Source organism: Oryctolagus cuniculus, chromosome 6 (assembly GCF_051225735.1).
Source record: "Oryctolagus cuniculus isolate XC-2025 breed Fujian yellow rabbit chromosome 6, ASM5122573v1, whole genome shotgun sequence".
NCBI lineage: Eukaryota > Metazoa > Chordata > Mammalia > Lagomorpha > Leporidae > Oryctolagus > Oryctolagus cuniculus.
This window is the reverse complement of record NC_142872.1, coordinates 61,162,741-61,184,536: the sequence shown is the minus strand read 5'-3', so window position 1 is coordinate 61,184,536 and position 21,796 is coordinate 61,162,741. Positions and strand designations below refer to the sequence as shown.

The following is a 21,796-nucleotide window of genomic DNA, read 5'->3' as shown; positions in this document are numbered from 1 at the left end:
AAGGACACCTTAGGTGTTGCAGGGACCAGCAAAGCGGAGCCACAAGGTGGTGGGAAGGTGGGGGCGTTGCTCAGGCCAAATACTTTGGGGCTCCTGTTCCCATCCTCAGGAGTGGGTTTGTGGGTTGTTTTGTCTTTAATGCCAAGCGTCACAGCTCCAGGAATCCTGACATGTGCTCAGTTTGCCCACACAGCATCAGTGTGCCCAATCGATCAAGGATCAGGGCTGGGGCTCCCACTCGTTTCCAAACTGAGGAAATAGGAAAGTGACCCGGCCTGATGCTGCACTGAGTCGAGCCAGGGACTGGAAGGTCGTTGTCCCAGCGCGGACGGTCCCCTCTCGCCTTGCGTAGCTACAACGCGAGCCGCGATTCGCTCTGACTTTTTGAAGTCCGTTCGGCCATTGCCCTGGCGCCCCTGCACACGCGCACGCCCCTCCGGACGCGCTCGCTTGGTCGCGCGCTCTCTCTCTCTTTCTCTCTCTCGCGCGCACACACACACACACACACATATGCACACACGCGCACGCACACACGAGCACGCAAACGCCCGGCTGCCGCCAGGTCGGCAACTTTGTGGGGCGCTCCCAGCGGCGCTCGGCTTCCTCCTGGAGTAGTTGGACGCAGGCCCCGCCTCCCGGCTGTGTTGTCAAACGGGCCGGGGTCTCGGATTGGTCCAGCCGCCGGGACAACACCTGCTCGACTCCTTCATTCAAGTGACACCAGAGCTTCCAGGGATATTTGAGGCACCATCCGCGCCGTTGCCCGGCACTCGCGGCGCTGCTAACGGCCTGGTCACATGCTCTCCTGGGAGCTACGGGAGGGCGCTGGGTAACCTCTACTCCGGCCGCGGCCGCCACCAGGAGGGAAAGGCGAGCGAGGAGGAAGAGTGGGAGGAGGGGGGGAAGCGGCGGAGGAGGAAGAGGAGGAGGAGGGGCGCACAAAGAATCCAGGTCTCCCGGCAGGAGGTTTGCACGGAGAAGCATGTGTGCCGAGCGGCTGGGCCGGTTCGTGACCCTGACTTTGGTGTTCGCCACCTTCGACCTGGCGCGGGGGACCGACGCCACCCACCCGCCCGAGGGGCTCCCAGACAGGGGCTCCCAGCAGAAAGGCCGCCTGTCCCTGCAGAACACAGGTAAATGCGTGCGCCTCGGCGGCCGGGACTTAACTCGGAGGGGACGCCGTGCACCCACGCAGCGCGCCCACCTCGGACCGTGCAAAAACTCTCGGGGTGGCGCGGGCCGCGCAGAGGGAAGCGCCAGGCGAGGCGAGGTCCGCGCGGAGCTCCGAGCGCCCGGAATCCGCACGTGCTAGCCGGATGATGAAATGGCTGGGGCACGACTTGTTGCTGTACTCCGGGGCGAGGGGAATGAGGCAGCGCCTGACGTTGCTGGGGCCAGCCCCTCAAGTCCCGGACCCCATGCAAAGCGCACTTCTCCATCCTGGCCGGCCGGCGGCAAGCCCTCAAGTCCCGAGAGCTGGGCTGCGCCGTGCACCCGGAAAACTTCTTTTCCCGGCCGGCTAGCCTCGCCAGGACTGCTAAGCCCCCACCCCCACTCCCACCCCAAGATGCCCCCAATCCCAGAACTTCGCGGACGAGACTAATGGCATCGCGAACTTCGCCCCTGGGGGCATTGCTTTCCGGAGGGGGGAACCGGGTGGCGCAAGGCGTACCTTTGCCGTGGCGCCGCCGGCCCCCGGGCTCTCGGCTCACGGGCAAGCTGCGGAGCCGAGCTGGGCGTGCAGAGCACGGGGCTGGCCCTTTTCCCAGCCCTGGGGAGAGAAAGGAAATCTGCCTCCGGTCCTGTCGCTCTGCACCCGCCTCCCACTGCTGCCTCTCGGGGGCCGTGCGAACGCGGCGGCGGCGGCGTGCGTGCGCTCACCGCGCCAGCAGGAAGGCACCAGTGCTCATTAGAGACTCCCTGAGTGAGTGTGTCGCGGCCCCGTGCGTCCAGCCCTCGCGCCCCGGCCGGGCGCAGGGTGGCCCGGAGCCCGGTACCTCCACAGGCCGGGGCCGGCACCCCAGGCCCGAGCCCCCCAACGCCCTCTCCGAGCTGTCCCTGAGAAAGGAACGCGATTCTCGGTCGTGGGTGACCCACCGCACGATACACGCCCCTCATTCTCTCACTAGATTTCATCCGAATGCGGATTTTCTACTCCGACCCCGCCCTTCTGCGAAAATCTACTTTTCTGATGTAATTTTGTGGTTGGTTGAAATCAGAGAATTGGGGAGAGGGGAGGAGGCGAGAGGTTCCGCACACTGCAGCCTGACAGTCATTTTCCCCCGTTTGGTCCTTTCAGAGGAGGGTGACATCCGCGTTCCGTGGAGGAGGGCGCGGGCTACGGGGCCGCAGGGACTGGGGGGGGGGGGGGGGTGTTAAGTGATCGCTCGTCCTGGATCCTGATCAAAAGGAGCTTCCAGCTGCGGGGGCGGGGGCGGGGGTGGGGTGATGAGCCTCGGAAGGCTGCCCCTCTGCCTAGCTCCCCGAGCCTGCAGGCAAACCGCAGCTTCCCCAGCCTGGTATTTTTAATGCGGAGGGTTTGGAGGCGCTGCCTTAATAGGAATTTTGTTTTGATTTTTAGGTGTTGAATCATAAAGCTGAATTGAAACTGCTTTTTGGACGCTCTCATTTGGGAATCGGGGAGGCAATGGCTGTGACCTCGGCGCAGCAGCCTCTGCAGATCCAAGTAGAGAGGGGCGTTTCATTGATAAAGCACAGCTTTCAATCAACCTCTGATTGTTGGCCGTGGGTTTAAAACACTGAAATAGGGGCTGCTCTCCAGCTAGTCCCACAAATACTTGAATGAAATGGTAAAGATAGATTTTTTAAAAAGAACGCTCAGACCTAAGAACTTCTGGTTGTAATGTTTGCACTTTTGGCAAATTTTTACAAGTATTTTCAAATAACCATATTTTTCATGAGTCCACTCCGTGATGAGATTCTGCCTCCTGGCTTTTCAATTCCTAAAATAGTCTGTCTGTCTGTCTCTCTCTCCTTTTTTTTTTTATTTTAAGTTTTCCTTCGACGGTCAATAATTGGTATTCCAACTGACCTGTCTGCGTTCCCCAGTGGGGCTGAGAGTTTTGTATACATCTGTGTGTCATTTTCATTTTAGCCGAGATCCAGCACTGTTTGGTCAACGCTGGTGACGTGGGGTGTGGCGTGTTTGAATGCTTCGAGAACAATTCTTGTGAGATTCGAGGCTTACATGGGATCTGCATGACTTTCCTGCACAACGCTGGAAAATTTGATGCCCAGGTAAAAGCTAACTAGAGTGGGAAGAATGTTTGGGGTTAGCGCGGTGTGATTGAAAAGGTGGCTGGGACGTGAATAGATTTCCTTAGCTGTTCTCTGTGGTGTGTTTTCAGCACTGGCCAGAGGCATGCTAGGCTTACAACAGGGTGCCAGTGTCCCCCAGCTGCACCCACAGTCTGACCTCTGTAGCCATCATCAGGTTAGAACCTTCTACACCCTTTGGTAGTGTCTACACAAGCAAAGTGGATTGGCTGTCAAAGTCATAACAAATGATGAACACTTTGCGTCTGGCCACAGGGAACCCAGTCCTGAGAGCTGGCTTCTCCTACTCTGGGGTGTGTGTGGAGAATCCAGGCCACCTGGATAATTCCAAGGCCTCCAAGGGAGCAGACTTTCATTCCCCGCTAAGTCACAGCCTCTTCTCTCCAGACCTGAAAAGCCAAACCCTGAATGACTGTCGTGGTTGCACACTCCTCTTCGTGGTTGCACACTCCTCTTTGGCTCCATGTAGCATCATCAGGGCCTGAGCCACTTCAGTCATCCTCGGGTCCCCAGGGGAAAGCCTCGGTGCTGCTGGGAGCAGGGCAGGAAGACAACAAGCAATGCAGGGCTGCAGGGTTGAGGACTCCAGTAATACAGTTAGGTGGCAGGTGGCCCAAGGCTCATTGTCTGCATTCTCCTCCTTGGCCTCCATGCCCTGTTGAAACACCTGCTATTATAGCTCCCGTGCCTGGTCCTCCACGTCACAGTGTCTGGAGGGGGCCGACCATGTAGGTGCAATTAGTGCACGCTGCCGCCAGTCACCATCCGCTACATCTTGGACAAAGCCGGACCTCACGGAGGACTGCCTGGGCACCAACAGAGGGGGGTGGCAGGGCTGGCAGCCCAAACTCAGGAGGATATGAGGTGTCCAGAGCAGGAAACAGAAACCAGGGAAGGAACTCCTGGCGGCTCCTTAATAAAGCATCTTAACTGGCATTAGGAAACAGAGTAGGAATTCCGGAGGAAGGAGGTGCATTGCAGGGCAACCCCACCGTGTGTCGGAGCAGAACGCCCAAGCAGAGCCCACAGACTCAGCCTGCCTGGGTGAGCTTCCCAAGCTCTGCGGTGAGAGGCACCGCTTTCAAGTGCACACACAGCTCCTCCATACGTCGCCACACCGTGCCCTCTATCCCATTTGGCTCCTACTGGGAAGGTGGGGGGTGGGGGTGGGGGAACATGGTTCCTCGGCAATCAGACACTATCTGCAGACATTTCGGCTGCTTCTAAAGAGAGAACCAAAATAAACGTGCTGGCTGCCTTCCCACTTCCAACCTAAACCGGTTTACTTTCCCAACTCAGTGACTTCCGGGCCTGTCTAAAAACAGAGGGGTGACCTCGTGGACGACAGCTCGTTTCTATAGTAATGGGGGGTCCTGGGATTCCTGTGGGTATCCCACAATGCCTCTGGGCCCCCGGAGATTGATAAGGGAGCCGCCGCCCGGGCTCGCCTGCACACCCCCAGCAGCTGTCTCCTTTCTAGGATAAGCACAATGTAAGGGGGTTGCCAGGAAAGCGGACCGAAGGCCAGATGCATGCCTGGCGGCCTCAGCGGCTCAGAAGCAGGGAGCGTGGGGGAGGGCCCGTCGGTTGGGCAGTTCAGACTCCAGATGCTGCCAGGCAGGGCGCCAGGCCGGCCTCTCCGAGGCAGCCATCCCAGCCGTTTAAAGGAATAGAACCGCTTTCAAGAAGGACAAGAACGTTGCTCCCGGAGGGATCAGAGGCCACGAGAGTGCAGGTCTCGGGTGGCAGAGGGAGGGCAGTTAGTCACGCTGAGGATGTGAGAAATGGGAAAGGGTGAGATTTGGACAGAAGGGTACCTTCCGCTTAAGAAAAACTCATGCTGAGAGCCACGAAGGAGTTGTGGATTTGCGTCTGGCCAAACTCCCCTATGTGTTCCCAAAAAATTGCCACCCTTCAGCCACCCCGGGCTGCCCCAGTGCGAGGGAAGCTGAAGGTGCGGCCGGGGAGGAAGGAGGCAGATGGGTGAGCTGACAGAACGAGTGTCCTTTCTGGCCCACTGCCTGAGGGGTCAAGTCCCTCACCGGGGAGGGCGTCAGTCGGGGGCGGGACTTTGGGGCCCCATTGTTGGCACCTGTGGATGCTTAAACCTGGACCAAAGCCTCTTCTGCCCCCTCTCCCTTTCTCCATGCTGTGCTCCCAGGGCAAGTCCTTCATCAAGGATGCCTTGAAGTGCAAGGCCCACGCTCTGCGCCACAGGTTCGGCTGCATAAGCCGCAAGTGCCCGGCCATTAAGGAGATGGTGTTCCAGCTGCAGCGGGAATGCTACCTCAAACACGACCTGTGCTCAGCCGCCCAGGACAACATCCGGGTCATCGTGGAGATGATACACTTCAAGGACTTACTGCTGCACGAGTGAGTTCTGCCCCACCGGGGCCTGACCTAGGGCAGAGCAGGGGGGTTGGGCTGCACTCTGGGTGAGGGGCTGTGCTTTTGGCGGCTGCACTCTGGTCCAGCAGAAAGCTGCACTGCCGGCCCTAGGAGCCCTCTTGGCTGCTGGCTTTCAGGAAAAGTGATACTTGCATCCTCGCTTTCAAAATCACAAGCAGCAGAAACATGAAGATTTCTTTATTTTTTGACTAAGCATGAAATGTGCCCACTCACAAGCACTCCTCCCCTTAGCCAAGAAGGCAATGGTTCTCCCAGTGATCAGAGTAGCCGCCAGAGTGTCCTCACAGCTGGTGGCCAAGGACATTTGTTGAACACTTGCTAAGTCCAGGCACTGTGCTGGGGCCTTTATAGGAATGTTTTGCTCGGACCCTATAACACACCTATAAGCTGAATTCCCATAGCCCTTCCATTATACAGATGAGAAAACTGAGTCCCGAGGCAAAGGTCACACAGCTAGGGAGAGGCATGGCAAGGACTGGGATTTAGGCACTACAGCTCCAGAACCTACACTCTTAAAAGCCCAAAAGGGGAGAGCAAAAGCTCTTTTTCCTTCCCTCCACACCTCCCTTCCCTCTTAGATGGCCCAACTCATCTTTCCTAACACATTAATGCCCTCAGAGAGAAAATGCAAAACAAACATCAAAGACTCTCACTGAGCTGCTAAGCACTTCCGTGCCAGAGCCGGGAAACGTGAACTTACGTAAAGTAAGTTTAAACGTTTAGTAAGTTCACGTAAAGACCTGCAGTTCCGTGATGAACTTGGGACATCTCCTCCCTTCCCTGTATCCCAGCTGCAGGTAAATGCTACAGAGAGCTAAACACACATGGTTGTTCCCAAGCGTGGTCAGTGACCTGGGGAGGCGACAGTGGCCCCTTCCTTGGAGGTGCAGGGCAGGAAGAAAGCCAGCAGCTGTGCAGTCCAGTCTATGTCACTGCCAGTTTGATGGTGCCATGGGTCCTCCCTCAGGGACTCATAGGGCCAAATCAGTACAATCGTATAAACTCTGGGCAATGGGCTCCCCCCAGCAGTGTCACTAACCAAGCTGCCCCAGGCCCCACCAACACCACTGGCTATCTCTTGTCACTTTGCACTTGACAGAAGGTCCCAGGTAGCTCGCAGAACCCTTTTGCTGCAGTGCTAGAATAAGGTTCAAGTGACACTCTGCAGGCAGCAAAATAATGCTGCCTTCTCCTCGAATTACGCCAATGCTTTATGCAGTATCTTTCATTCTTCCAGACACCGGTAAAGGAAGAGTAACAACGGCAGTAAGAGCTGTCAGTTCTTAATGTGCCAGGCGCTTGGCCGGAGCTTCTGCGTGGATTAGCCCATTCACCTTTCCCAGGGGTGCTGGAGACAGAAGTGACTGTTGTTATTTAACAGACAGGAAAGTGCAGCAGAGAGGTTACCAAACTCGCTCTAAGATCTGATTCCTACTTTGCAGCTTGGGAGTTGGTGATACAAGGGATCTTCAAAAAATTCATGCAAAATGTACACATGATGAAATAACTATATGTGGGTCCCCCCAGAAAAGTTTGCAACCCAAATAATGTCACCTTTTAATTCCACTTCTGCATGAACTTTCTGAAGTAACTCTTTGTTTATGCCCAAAGCCAGCTGTGATACCTCGTACCTCCCAGCCTCCCTGCTGCTGGCCTGGCCTGGGTTCCTCGGTCCCCAGATACGGCAGCATTCTCCTTTTCTCAAATGTATCCCCGTCACACACAGAGAGCGCTGTGATGCCGCTCTCCTTCAAAGTGCCCTGGGAGAGGCAAGTGCCCACGGCTGAGGAACCCCAGGAAGCGTCTCTGTCCTCACATGCCAGTCATTTGAGACAGCTGATTGGCGTCAGGTGCGAGTGAGAGGCACTGGTTTCTAAGTCTGTAGCACACGCCCAGAGCCCCTCCAAGAAGCCAGGAAGAACGCTCCCTGTGGTCACCTGGCAGTCCCCTTGTCTCCTTCTAAGCCAGCACCTCCAGGCACCGGGTCTCGCCTAACTCCAGCCCCCCAGCAGCCCCCATGACCTCCCGTTCTGACGCCACCAGCACACGGTATACGTCAGCGCACTCCTCGAGCTGAATTGCCCGAGTTCTTTGGCGGTTTTCTCTCCACCCGTCTTAACAGGTTAAAGAAATCGGTCCCTCCCCAGCTATCAAGAGGGCCGGTTCCAAAGGGGTGGCATCCATTGTCACAAGCAAGAAAATTAGGACAGAATTTGCTTTTCCCTTTAGAGAGGGGGAAATCAAGTCACCCCAGAATCCACAACACTCCTCTTCCTCAGCCCAACCCTACGCAGCCCAAAGCTTGCCCATGCAGTTAAAGCAGCTTCTCTCCCCAGCTCCCCGACCCCACTCTGCTCCCTGCCCCACGTTTCGCCTTCTCGTCTGCCTCTCCCTAGCTGCCGCCAGCCTGCCAGGCCGGCCACCACACTCATCCAGACACACCCCCCTCCAACTAGGCTTTCAAATCTCTCAGCCTCTGCAGACACCCAGCCGAGCAAGTCGTCCGTAGATACGGGCTGAGCTTGCAGCCTGAGGAGGTGCCAGCTTCAAACACGGCTTAGATATGCGAGGTTACACACACACACACACACACACACACCCGTCCCCAGGGTTCACAGCTTCCTCCTTGGGTGAGGGCCAAGGGCAGAGGGGAGCGTGGGCTGATCTGGCCTTGGGGGTTCCAAGAGCTCACCTGGCAGGCAGCCTGCCCTGCACAAGGAGACTGAGGGCGCCCTCCTGTTGCTTCAGAGGGGCCTAAGGAGGAACATCAGCTTGACAGCCCAGCACGACTGCTCCTGATCCCCAGAGGGGGGCACACCTACACTTGCCCGGGGGTGGCCCCAACAGTGAGGCGCTTAAGTCCTGCAGCTGTTTTAGCACTGGACTTGAGCTCCCTGACACAGTGGCTTTAGTTTTCAAAAGATGAAGGAAACCCACATGCTCTGAGCGTGTCCCTGGGTTGGCCACCTGCCTGATCACCGTCTTGGTCAGCAGCAGCCACCTGCCTTAGAGAGTCAGTTCTCAGCCCATCCAACTCCAAGGACATCAGATGGGCCTCAAAAAGCAGCCTGTTCTCTGTCAGCCAGAGCATTCCTCCGCTCTACCCCAACCTGGAAGGTTCCAGAAGCCACCTCGCTGTTTACATCCGGGAAGCAAGAGGACTGGGATGGCGGGTAACAGTCTGCTCCTTCTGCATAGCAACAAGGGCCAGCCCACAAGGCAAAGATGACCCAGGCTGTGACACGGCCTCCCAAGTGGACAGGGCTCCCACAGAAGAGCACGTGTGCTCCTTGTCCCCAAGGACCTCACATTCCAGAGGGATCTCCCTCAGCGGGGTGACGGCCCAGGGCCGCGAGGCTCGTGGTCAGACGTGTCCAGACCCTCTGCTAGCCGAGGGCTACCAAGAGAGCAGGTTATACACATGACACATCCCATGCTCCCTAGGGATCCTAAAAGGCCAGGGAGGCAGGTGAGAGAGGCTCAGTGGGTGGGCCATGGGAGCCCATGGCTGGGAACACCACATATCAAGGGGTGAACAAATGCAAAAGCTTCCACCCCACAGTGCACTCCGGAAGTTTTCCCAAAGAACAACCCAAGGGTCTGAGCCACTGTCTCTGCCCTCCAGAATTGAGCGTGCTTCGCAGGAGCTTGCTTTCATTCTGCACGTGGACCCCCGCCCCCCAGGCTGAAAGAATAAAGATGGTTGGACAGCCACGTCCACTGCCCAGCCCCATCACCCGGGATACAAAGCTCCACGGGAAAGGACAGCTCCACCCTAGCTAGGTGCAGAGGGAGGGGCATCCAGTGGCTTCCAGAAAGCCCCTCCTCTGTCACAAGTTTAAGCCAGGGGTAATCATAGACGTGAGGACCGTGGCTTCCTGGGCGCCTCGCTCTGGGGAGACTCACCCAGTACCAAACCAGCCAACCTCTCCAATACCACAAGTGAGGGATGGGAACAATAAGGGGCTCACAAGACGGTCAGTGGCCGCTCCCCTCGCCCTGAACCTGCACGGCTTCTGCCCTACCCAAGACTCCTCTGCTCGCCGCTGTGTGCTGAAGACCCAACTCCTCACCTGTGCTAACCCGCCCGGCTGGTGCAGCCTGGGCACAGCCCAGGACCCCCGCCTCCTCTCATCATTGACATGGGTGCCCCAACCATAGGCTCCTGTCCTGTGCACCTGGGAGTTGTCCCTTTGTCCTGCATGTGCCCTGCCTCTACAATGACTCCCAAGAGTGGGAGCCTTCTAGGGCCCCAAAAGTCCCCCAGGAAGAGTGAGGGACCAGTACTCACTGGAATGCGGGTCAAGGCTGGAAGCCATCCTAGAGAATTCCAAACCCAGGCCGGCGCTAGCCCCAGCTCTCTTTCCCAGCATGGTCCATAGCCTCTTCGGCACCTGTCCCATTCTCATCACGTCTCTGTTCTCACCCTAGGCCCTACGTAGACCTTGTGAACCTGCTTCTGACCTGTGGGGAGGAGGTGAAGGAGGCCGTCACCCACAGCGTCCAGGCCCAGTGTGAGCAGAACTGGGGCGGCCTCTGCTCCATCCTGAGCTTCTGCACCCCCACCATCCAGAGGCCCCCCACAGCACTTCCAGAGCGCCAGCTCCAAGTGGACAGGACCAAGCTCCCCAGGGCCCACCACGGCGAAGCTGGTCCCCACCACGCAGAGCCCAGCAGTAAGGAGACCAGCCGTGGAGCCAAGGGAGAGCGAGGAAGCAGGAGCCACCCAAATGCCCATGCCCGGGGCCGGGCCGGCAGCCCCGGGGCCCAGGGACCTTCCGGAAGCAGCGAGTGGGAAGACGAGCAGTCCGAGTATTCCGACATCCGGAGGTGAAATGACAGCGCGGCAGGTCACGAGCCTTTTTTCCTCCATGCCGTCCATTTTCTTATCTATGGACATTCCAGAACATTTACCATTAAAGAGGGGGGATGCCACACGCAGGATTTTGTGGGGATTGTGGACTTCGTGCAGGTGCACGCTAGCGGGATGCGCAGGTGAGGTGGAGACTCCAGGGGCAGCGAGGTCTCAGTGGTGCCTGGCCAGCGGGCACCACGCACACTTCCTCCTGCACCCTTGTCATCTTCCTTGGGCAGAGCACTCCGTGGCAGGGCAGGTGAGGCAGGAAGGGGCAGGATGAAGCAGCCCACCCAGGCTAGGCCACACGCTGGGTGCTGTCTTTGTGGAGGGCACAGGGGCAGGAGAGAACAGTGAAATGTCCCTGGCGCTGCAGAGCAAGGGCAGAGAGCAGCCAGGAGCCCAGGGCGTGCTTGGCGCCACAGTGAAATCCAGTTTCTTGCATGGGACCTTGTGGGTCGGAGCTGCTTGGGAGGGTGGGGCATGTCATTTCCATGTGCCGTTTCTGAGCCATTGTTCTGTTTGGGGGACACCGTCCAAGGGAGTGGCCCTGTGTGTTTATATTTTAACCACTGCTTCCAATCTCGACTTCACTTTTTTATTTATCCGGTTCCATCTACATTATCTGTCGTCTAAATAAATGGCTTTTAAACACAGCAACTCGGTCTTTAAAACCAGCTCAAAGGGGGAAAAAAAAAACGGCCCATCCTTGGAGGCTGGTGTTTTCTTTAAGTGCTGTTGAAAAAGGAATCCAGCGTGGCTGCACCTGGGACTGCCTCACGTGGGCTCGTCCCCACTGGAGACAAACTACACCTGCTGGCGTGTGAGCACAGGAGGTGCCTGCTGGAGGGAGATTCCCTTAGGATCTGGTTATCTCACCCCGACCCTCAGCCAAGAGCCGGAAAACACCTTCCTGGCCATTCCGGGAGGCCAGGCTGGAACCCTGGCTTTTCCCAAAGTTGAAGAGATTGAAAGAATTAATCGGTCACTCCCAGCAAGGAATGCTGACCTTTCACATAAATGGAGGAGCTTGCCCAAAATCTCTAAGGGCCAGGATTTTCCAGATCCTAATTTATTTGAAATTTAGCAACAAGGAGCTGAAGTGGAAGAAAGGAGAGCAGGCAGAGAAGAGAGACAGATCTAAAAATACAAGGAAGGGGAGACTGATAGGAAGACAGCAGTGGGGTTCTTGCAGCAATTTAAACCGTCTCGCAGCCCAGCCTTTTCTCCCTCCAAGGCAATCAAATGAAGGCTTATCCTTTCCCACTGCCGGTGCAGGAACGGGAGTCGCTATTGCCAGGAGTGCACGGGTGAGCTGGGCCAGGTCCATCCAGAGCCAGGGTCTGCAGGCTTGCCCCCATCAAGAGCCAGATGGTGGATGAGGGTCTTTTCAGCTTGGCGGGCCACGGAGTCTCTGCAGCCGCTCCTCAACCGTGCTGTGAGGGCACACAGACAGCCACAGACACATGAACCCAAAGTCCTGGCTCTGTGCCGGCCAAATTGTATTGAGCAGGCACCCAGCTGGATTTGAGAGGCCACGGTTTGCTAATCCTTGTTCTAGTGACTGGGCCAGAAAGAATGCATCCACCGTTATCTATCAACTTAGCAGCTCTCCCTGGAGGCCACAGGAGGCCACGGACGCAGAAGATGCTGCCTTTAGCTATTCTCACATAACTTCTGGAGAACAACTTCACCTGAAAGACAGCTAATGCTTAAGTGCCCAAAACCCAACCCCACGTCGGAAACACATCATCGGGTGGGGCCGAGGGGGCAGTGTGCCCGAAGAAGCACCCAGAAAGATCTACAGGTGCAGACAGCAAAGGAGTCGGGGCGCGTCGTCCAGCTCTGCTCTCGTGGGCAGGAGGAGGGGCAAGCCCGAGCCTGCCATGGGAACCGCACACCCCCCACAGCCCGTGACTCTCCGAACACTGCTCCGGGCTAAAGCAGTGGCCTTCTCTTTCGTAGCTGGGCCGGCTCCTGGCGTCTCCTGGCCTGGAGGTGTGAGAGGCATCACTTTGTAGTTTCCTCCATGTCCATGTCACACATGTTTGTGCCTACCGATGTGCCACTTGCTGCTTCGGGTGTAAATATTTGTCATTTGTATTGATTATCCCCTAAAGCATAAAACTGCTTAATCTCTTCTTTTGAACGCCTTGGCTCATGTCTCTTGTGCATTTTTTATGCCATTTGTTTATTGGGTTTTTTTGTTTTGTTTTCTCAAAAGTCAGAAGGATACCATTCCATTCTGGTTCCTAGTGTTATGTACAAAAATCATTTACCACCCAGCTTCTTCCGCTCAAAACCAAGGAAAGTCCAGATTCCCATGAGCGTTGGTCTAGGCACTTGCACAGTGTAAAATGTAAGCAAAGCAGTCATTAAAAATAGCTCCTCGGCTTGGGCTTCGGACTCCGTACAAATTTAAGCACGGGCCTTCCTTTGAGGAAGGGTGTGGGTCTCCAAAGAAAGCTCTGATGTTTATTTTGAGCTCTGCATCTTAACAGGATGCTCTGAACACCTCTCCTTTGTATCAATAAATAGCTCTGTTCTTCTGAAATGAGAGGGCGAGGAGAGTAACATGCTGACACCCAAAACTAAATAAATAGAAGACACCAGAACGGCAGTCATATTTTCACACACACAGACAAAGGGAGAAATTTTAACTCGAACCGAGTCAAAGGCGTCGCTGACACAATCTGGAAAAACAATGCTTCCAGTGGCCATTTCCTAAGGAAAGACAGCCCCGTCTGGTCCCGGAGCCCATGCGGGCTTGCCAGGCCGCAGTGCCTGCTCCTGCTGGGGGTCTGGGCAGCAGGACTAACACACGGTCACGGTGCATATGTTTTGTTCAAGCATCAACAAAGGTGTTAAGTAATGGCTGCCAGTGCCACAGCCTCATTGTCCCAGAGGGTGTTTGACATCCCCGGGGGGACCCTGTACTCCAGGGGCTCTTCTGCTTCTGGATAAGGGGAAACCAGAGGAAGACCACCCAGGCTTCTCCTCCACTGTGGCTTTACCCAAGCTGGAGCGACCCAAAGAGAAGGGATCGCATGCACCCAGTCTGGGCTCCTCACAGCACACTGGTGTCACAATGGCAACTCCTCCTATGGCCTGGCCACCCTGTCTTTCAGACTGAGCCTGCAGTAAATGCCACCGACCGTACAGCTCTGAGGCTGGCACAGGCCAGGGAGCTCACCGCCTCTTCCCCAGCACTTCATCACCACAAAACTCAGCTGAAGTCCTGGCTCACAAATGGCCTGCATTCTGCATGCGAGATTTCATCCTGACTACATCCCCAGAGGTTGTAGGTATCATTCCCATTTTACAGTGGAAAAAACTGAGGTAGAGTCTTGTCCCAAGTCATGGTACTTGTGAATGGGATTTTGAGCTCAAACCCAGATTGGGGACTGGGAAGCCCACACTTCAGGTCTTCGATCTATTTTTAATTTAAACCGATGAGTGCAGGCCTGTCCCTTAAGCGGGTTGGGGAAAGGACAAGTCCATGCTTTTATGGAAGCACTGGGCCCCCGATGAGTTCCCCTTTGCAATGGAAAGGAGCAGTGACGCCATCACCTCTCCCCTCTGCAAAGACCCAGATTCTGGTCCAGGAGAGGGAGCAGGAAAACTGTGAAATTTTATCACTTTGCTTGCCTGGCAGGCGATTTTTCCAAAGGGTCCACTCACATACCACCAAGGAAAACAGAGAAGCCAGGCTCTCCAGAGCTCTTCCTAATGGTCATCCTCCTCCTCGTGACTATTTCAGACTCTTGGGGATCCGTGATGTGCCCCCTACTTTGTCTGGTGCTGCACAGATACCGTTTCTGAATTCCACTTTACAGATGATAAGACTGAGGCTCAAAGACATCTTAACACGCCTAGAGCCAGTCACAAGGTAGCAAGTGCTGGAGCCTGCATGCAAACCTACTCCCAGGCTCCCTCTGCTCCCCTGACTTGCCCTCTCTCACCCTAGATGTGAACGCATGGGTTAAATGCACCTGGATAAGTTCTGAAACACAGCTGCCCTCCTCTCCCTGACACCCCCCCCCCCCCCGGATTACTCCAGTCCAACAGTTCAGCAATTTTTAGGCTGTGGGAGAAAAATGGCAGAGGGGTTTCCAAATAGGCTGGTGTTTAAGTGAGTTGCAAGGAAGCCAGAGCAGCGAGCCTCAAAATCTGGAGACAGAAAGCCAAATTTGTTCTAAAGTCAACAAAAAAAAAAAAAAAAAAGGAAAAAAAAAAGGAAAAAAAGAAAGCCCCCTGCTAAGCAGGGGACAAGCCTTGGCCAGAGGACAGGTTTTATGTGAATTATTTTTTTGTGGGCGGAGAAGAAAAGAAAAGAGCAATAGAAGCCTTGGACTAGGAGTCACGCGTTGCTGCTTGCATAAGCAGTTCAGTTTTTATCACTCCCCGAAAAGCACACACACACACACACACACACACACAAAGTCACTCCCCAAAGGAACAGACAAAAAAGTCACAAAGCCAACCTAACCATATGCATGAAATGGATTCCTCCACCATGAGCCCAAATCTCCCAACACCCACTCTACTAACACGTACAAACTTTCTTCATGGAGCCCACATGGTGGGTCTACAGCCACCATGTGGCATCAGGCTGCCTGGGCTAGCTGAGCCTTGGGACACACAAGGAAAGCTTCCCCCAGCGACTCTCAGGGCAGGCCCATTGTTCACAAGGTGCTGAAGAGAGTCAGCTGGTGCTATTTTCCATTAGACGGTTTCCAGGATGTGTGGTGGTTCTGAAGGGGAAGGGGGAGTGCTCACTGCCCATGAGCCCTCGGGTTAGAAGGGGGACTGCTGGCTCCATGGAGGACATCTTCAGGAAGAGCCATCAGCCCCTAGGCATCTACCCCAATGGCCCATTGCTATGCAACAAAGCTACCACCTGAGCATGGTGAAGATGAAACAACTATTTAGCTCTTAAGTTTGTGGGTCAGAAATGTGGAAGGGCTCAGCTGGCGGTTAGACCCTTTCTAGGGTGTTATCTGGGGCAACAGGGATTGGAAAATTCAATTCCAAGATGGCTTCCTCAAGATGGTGCCTCGGAGCTGGCTGCTCCTGTCTGCTTCCCTCTCTCCCCACCAGCACTTGTCAGAACATGGCTATCTTGGGGTAGCCTCTCTCATTCCACAGTGACTGCCTTCCCAAGACTAATCGGAGGACGTTACAGCATGTTCTCCAAATCTGCTGACACTTTCGATTTTGCCTTTGGTCCTGTCAGCCCCAGGATCGAAATAAACTCCCTGAGGGCAGAGATTAGGTCGCTTTCACACACAGTTACAGGGATCCCTGCTACCACACAGTGGAATAAGTGGGTGAACGAATGAAACCTGTTGTCTACCAGGGTGCCCAAGCAGGAAATCAGATAAGCTTCAATTCACTCTGACTTCTATGCAAATACAGCTGCCCCTGGGTATCCAGAACCCACACAGATACCAAACTCCACGAATGCTCGAGTCCCTTATATATCAGATGGCAAGGAGCTTGCATATGACCTGTTGCATCCTCCTGCACACCTTAAACCGTCCCTACAGTACTTGCGATACCTGATAGGACGTAAGGGCTATGCAGATCACTGTTACACGTGGTGCTCATGAAATAACGAAAAGGAGAGAAGTCTGTACATGTTCAGTAGAGATGCGGATTTTTTCCAAAATAGTCTCAATGTGTGGTTGGTTTAATCCACAACCAGGAAGGGGTGACTTTTCATCCTTGCCTATGCATGAGACGAATCAAATCACTCAAGGTGTCAACACAGCAAGCCCTGTCGTCCCGCAGTCAGGAGACTCCCAACCAACCACACGCTTGTCTCACACCAGGCAAACTGCTTTGGGGAAAAGATAGAAAAAAGTAATGACTGAAAAAAACAAAGCCCGCTGGATCCAGAGACCTTGGCAAGACAGGTAAAGTTTCCACACCTGCTTCCGCAGCCTCCAAATGAGGGAACTGACCACTTATCCTGCGGATGTGAGGCCAGACGCAGTACCCACTCCAAAAAGTCACATCGGTCACATCCCAGGGCACTTCCAAAAGTCCATGGGAAAAGGATTAAAAGATAAGCTGCTTTGGTACAAAAGTTCTTGAAATCCCTGCATACAAGAGGTCTTCAAAAAGTTTGTGAAAAATGTACATTATGAAAAAACTATACCTGGGGGCTGGTGCTATGGCATAGCCGGTAAAGCTGCTGCCTGCCATGCTGGCATCCCATAAGGACATTGGTTCGAGTCCCAGCTGCTCCACTTCCAATCCACTCTCTGCTGGTGGCCTGGGGAAGCAGTAGAAGATGACTTGGACCCCTGCACCCGCATGGGAGACCTGGAAGAAGCTCCTGGCTCCTGGCTTTGGATCGGCCTAGCTCTGGCCATCGCAGCCATTTGCAGAGTAAACCAGCAGATGGAAGACTCCTCTCCCCCTGCGCCCACCTCTGCCTCTCTGTAACTCTGCCTTTTGAATAAATAAATAAATCTTTAAAATATATATATATATATGTGTGTGTGTGTGTGGAATTTCAAGATTTTCTGCTCCAAAATAAACTTTGCTTGCAGTTCCATTTTTCCGTGAACATTTCGAATAAACCTCGTACACAGGAAAAGTTATGAGGACCATCAAGTTCCATGTGGATGATGGCTTTTGTTCCTTCTGGAAGGCTGCAGCTAAAGCCAAGGGCGCAGGCAGGCTGGCTGCCCAGTTCTTGCCACGGATTAGTTGGCAGGTACAAAATCTTTATGGGACAGGGCAGAGGGGCCAGCGCCATGCAGTGGGACTTGGCCTGAACTAGACAGGAAGGGATGCGAGTTTACTAGGGGGCACCCTGAGCGAGTCCCAGCCCCCTCTCTAAGAGCAGCTATGCGGGAGGCTGCCGCTCTGGGCCGGTGTGAGTTTCAGGCAAGCTCCCCAAGGCCGAGGCACGTTCCGCCTCCCAGCAAGGAGACTCTGGCTGGGGAGCCCAGGCCCTTCCTGCAGGCTGGCTGTGCATACCTCAAGGCAAGGCCCCACATACAAAGCCATAACCACCCCTCTAACGCAAATGGCAAGCAGGGACTGCCCAAGACAAGGCAGGAAAGGGACTCGGGGCCAGGGCCCGCACTGCTCTGTGCCAAGGTTCCTTAGCATTTGACATTTGGAAAAGATCTGGCCTTGGAGGAGCCGAGGTTTTGGGACAGGGCTCCTTCCGGCTCCCGGGAGTGTCAAGAAGAGGAGGAGGAGGAAAATGACTCAGCTGAAATGAAGAAAAATGTATTTTTTTTTTAAATGAGACGATGAAAGGCACAAAAGAATGAAGCAGAGCCCAGGGACAGCGCCAAATGCCTCCTCACAGTAAGTGAGCTCTTTTTGAAAAAAAAAAAAAAAAAAGGGCAAGAGACTGGTTAAACCAGGAAAATGAAGACGGTCTTCGGGGGACCCTGGGTTCTTGGTCCCCAAGGGCTTCTGCCCGCCTCTGCAAGAGAAACACCAGGAGTGGCCTGGCAGGACTGTAGCCCCTCCATGCTGCTGGAAACGCAAGAGAGCTCCAGCACAGAGGAGCGGGGCTCACACCCGCCTAGCAGGGCAAGGAGGAGAGGAGGGCTCCCCCTGCTCCCTTCAACCCACAGAAGCACCGGGGAGCGGGCAGGAGAGAAGAAAGAGGCTCTGACACCACTCCATCCCCTTTCAACAGCCAAGGTCAGCTGACCCTGATCCTCACTTTGAAATATGCAGTGGAGAGGAGGGCGACCACAGAGCAAGGTGGACACAGAGGTGTGGCTGCCGGCACAGCTCGGCTGCTCCTCCACCAGGGTCACTCAGGAAGCACCGGCTTCTACCTGTGCCCTGGCAGGACTTCCATGGACTCAGCGCCCCGTGCTGAGGAAGGGGCTTCAGGGTGGGGGTCGGTGCAAAGCTCCTGCCCCAGCTGTCCTCACCGAGGGCCTCCCGCGATCAATCTCCCCAATTACTGCTTACTTCCAAACAGAAAACAGGGAATGGACAGAGACCCCGGGGGCATCCCAGCACCTCCAGGGAGGACAGCCTCCCCTGAGACCCTCCTGCCTCCTACTGAATGCAGTTGTGCAGAGGAATGCCCCCACCCCCAACTGGGGCATCCTGAGAGTCCCTTCCCAGCCACAGCCTCTCCACCAGGGACATCCTTAGGCAGAGAAGGAAGGAACCAGGCCTGGGCCTTCAAAGCCATGGCAGTGAGGGTCCCCTGGGAAGCAGAGAGAAATCAAAGGGCCAGCGACTTGTTGGGGGCAGGGTTGTGCAGGACCACACAGAGAACAGGGGTAGGGGCGGGGAGCATTGGACGGCAGTGCCAGATGACACCTGTGAAGGGAGAGTGGGAGGGAAGGAAACGGGCAGGACCACAGTAGAGCGCAGAGAAAGGCCAGCCAGGACGCTGGGCTGCCCCGAGGCTCAGGGTGGACACTGCATTGGCCCCCAGGGTGGGTCACCTTCCATTGCTTAATGACTGAAATGGCATGCCCGGGGGCTGGGTAACTTACAAAGAAAACAGATGATTTCACTCGGTTTTAGAGACTGAACATCCAAAAAGCATGGTGCAGGCTCTTGCAGGGGCCCCAGAGGCTGCGTGCATCCTCAGCAGGGAGGCAGGAATCACAAGGCGGAACAGGAAGTGAGGGAGAGGGGCGTGGCCAGTAGCGACCTCCTGCAGGCCCCGCCTCTTAAAGGCCCCACCACACCTTAACACACTGGGGAAACAGCTTCCAGCACGTGATCCCCAGGGGGAGACAAGCCACATCCAACCATAGCAGACCCTGAAGCAGGGAGGGAACCCAGGGAGGCATTGATCTAACTCCCTTCTTCCCAGCGACGGCGTGTGAGCAGCCCTCACCCAGGACTGCCGGACAGTCGACACCCTTACACAGAGCTCCAGGCTTGGAGACAGGCTCTCCCCACGCCCAGCCCTTTGGCCAGATTGGGAGAAAGTGGTGAGGGAGCAAATGCAGCTGCTCCCAGGGAATGTAGCTTCAGAACCCACACCGCAGGGCCACCAAGTGCTGGCTCACAGGTCCAATGGCAGCCAACAGTTTGGACTTGGGTTGATGCACATGTTGACTTTTTTATTCACAGAAGTCCGGATTTCCAGCTTCTCTGCAAGAATGAAAAGCCCACCGATACTGAGCCCACATTCCAGCTCCCCAGTCCCCCCACCCCCTGTTATCTCCCACCCTGCGCGCTCTACCCTACTTGACCAGCCCAGCTGCCCCAGGCCTCCTGCCTTCTCCCGGGAATGCAGCACAGCCATCCATGGCCATTCCTTTTCTTAAGGAGACATAAAATAGGAATGTTTTCCAACCCCCGTGAGACTCCTGGAAATTAAGCTATGAGAGGAATCAAATGAAAAATTCAAAAAGTCAGGGGAAACTGCATTTGAGAAAATCAAGCAGAAACAGACTATGGAAGGAAAAGATGGGAAAATCAGAGGGTCAGCCTGGGAGACCTCACATACAAGCAGCAAGAGTTCCAGAATGAGGGGACAGAGAAATTAGTAGGGAGAACATTCGATGACACACAGCAGAGACCAGAAGCACACCGGGTCCCAGACTGAAAGGCTGCAGGGTCAGGTGTGGGGGAAGCACTGGCACAGCAGTTAGAACCCCACATAGGTGCAACAGAGCTCAGGTCCCTTCTCTGATCCAAATTCCGACTTCCTGCTAGTGGGCACCCTGGGGTGCAGCAGGGAATGGCTCCAGGAGTTGGGTCCCTACCACCCACACAGGAGACCAGAGTGAGCTCCCAGCTCCGTGGGTCATCCTGGCCCAGCCCAGGCTGTTGCAGGCATTTGGAGAGTGAACCAGCAGGTGAGAGATGTCTCTCTCTGTGTCTCCTAGTCTCTCTGCCTTTCAAATAAATATTATGTTTTATAAGATTTATTTTTATTTATTTGAAAGAGTTACAGAGAGAGGAAGAGACAGAGAGAGAGAGAGGTCTTCCATCTGCTGGTTCATTCCCCAAATGGCTACAACAGCCAGAGCTGCATCAATCCAAAGGCAGGAGCCAGGAGCTTCTTCTGGGTCTTCCACATAGGTGCAGGGGCCCCAAGGACTTGGGCCATCTTCCACTGCCTTCCATCTTTCTCTGCCTTCCAGCAGAGAGCTGGATTGGAAGAGGATCAGCCAGGACTAGAACCAGCGCCCATATGTAGTGCTGGTGTTTCAGGCCAGGACTTTAACCTGTCGCACCATGGTGCTGGCCCCCCTCAAATAAATATTTTTAAAGGTTTATTTATTTATTTATTCATTTTACTTGAAAGGCAGAGTTACAGAGAGGCAGAGGCAGAGAGAGAGAAAAAGAAAGAGAGGAGGGGGGAGAGAGAGAGAGAGAGGTCTTCCATCTGCTGGTTCATTCCCCAGATGGCCACAACAGCCAGAGCTACGACAATCCGAAGCCAGGAGCCTGGAGCTTCTTCCGGGTCTCCCACGTAAGTGCAGGGGTCCAGGGACTTGAGCCATCTTCTACTGCTTTCCCAGGCCATAGCAGAGAGCTGGATCGGAAGTGGAGCAGCTGGGACTCGAACCAGCGCTCCATATGGGATGCTGGTAAGCCACAGTGCCGCTCCTCCCTCAAATAAATTTTAAAAATATATGTTTAAAGGCTACAGTGCACTCAAAATAGTCCATGACAAATTCCCCAAGATACATTTCTTTTGAAAGTTTACAGATGTCAACCCGTATGAGGATACACAGACTAATTAAACGTGTAATCAACAAAACCTGGAGTCAGCTCAAATGTCCACCAAATAGGGGATGGATCAACAGAACGTGGTATTTCCATCCAGGAGTACTACTCAGCAATGAAAAGGAATGAGTGGCGGAGTGCATGTGAGAAGCCAGGCAGAAAAGAATATGTGCCGTGTGAGTGTGTTAGCATAAAATCCACATGGCTAGATGTCAAAATAGTGCAGCTGTCTCGCGAGACAAGGACAGGCAGGCTTCGGCTGGACAAAGACATAAGGGAGCCTTCTGGAGTTACCAAAATGTTCTCCCTCTTGACCTTGGTGGCAGTGTCCCAGGCATATCACATGCAAAAGTCATTAAGCGGCCTGCGTCAGATTTCTACGTTTTGCTCTATGTAATTTGTTCCTTCACAAAGTGCTGGGAGGAAGTACAAAGCCAAAAAGGGCTCATTAATAATTCCATGAAAAGGAAAGAGTTACATTTCAAAGGAAAATGTAACCCAAAGATTTTGCTCCAATCTGAACAGTACTCAAACAAGCTGTGA

General features: G+C 54.7%; 1 protein-coding gene and 1 long non-coding RNA gene across 2 annotated transcripts; one reads left to right on the top strand and one right to left on the bottom strand.

Annotated features, from left to right (window-relative positions):
- Window positions 1–539: 539 nt before the first annotated feature.
- On the top strand, window positions 540–12,710 carry STC2 (stanniocalcin 2). Its single transcript, XM_002710386.6, has 4 exons — window positions 540–1,133; window positions 3,116–3,258; window positions 5,459–5,670; window positions 10,138–12,710. The coding sequence occupies exons 1-4, from the start codon at window positions 983–985 to the stop codon at window positions 10,538–10,540; spliced, it is 909 nt and encodes a 302-aa protein (XP_002710432.1). The 5' UTR covers window positions 540–982; the 3' UTR covers window positions 10,541–12,710.
- On the bottom strand, window positions 12,350–19,183 carry LOC149126155 (uncharacterized). Its single transcript, XR_016236463.1, has 3 exons — window positions 19,057–19,183; window positions 16,725–16,841; window positions 12,350–13,109 (listed from the first exon to the last, which is right to left on the bottom strand). It is a non-coding gene; the product is annotated as an uncharacterized LOC149126155 (long non-coding RNA).
- Between the last annotated feature and the right edge of the window lie 2,613 nt (window positions 19,184–21,796).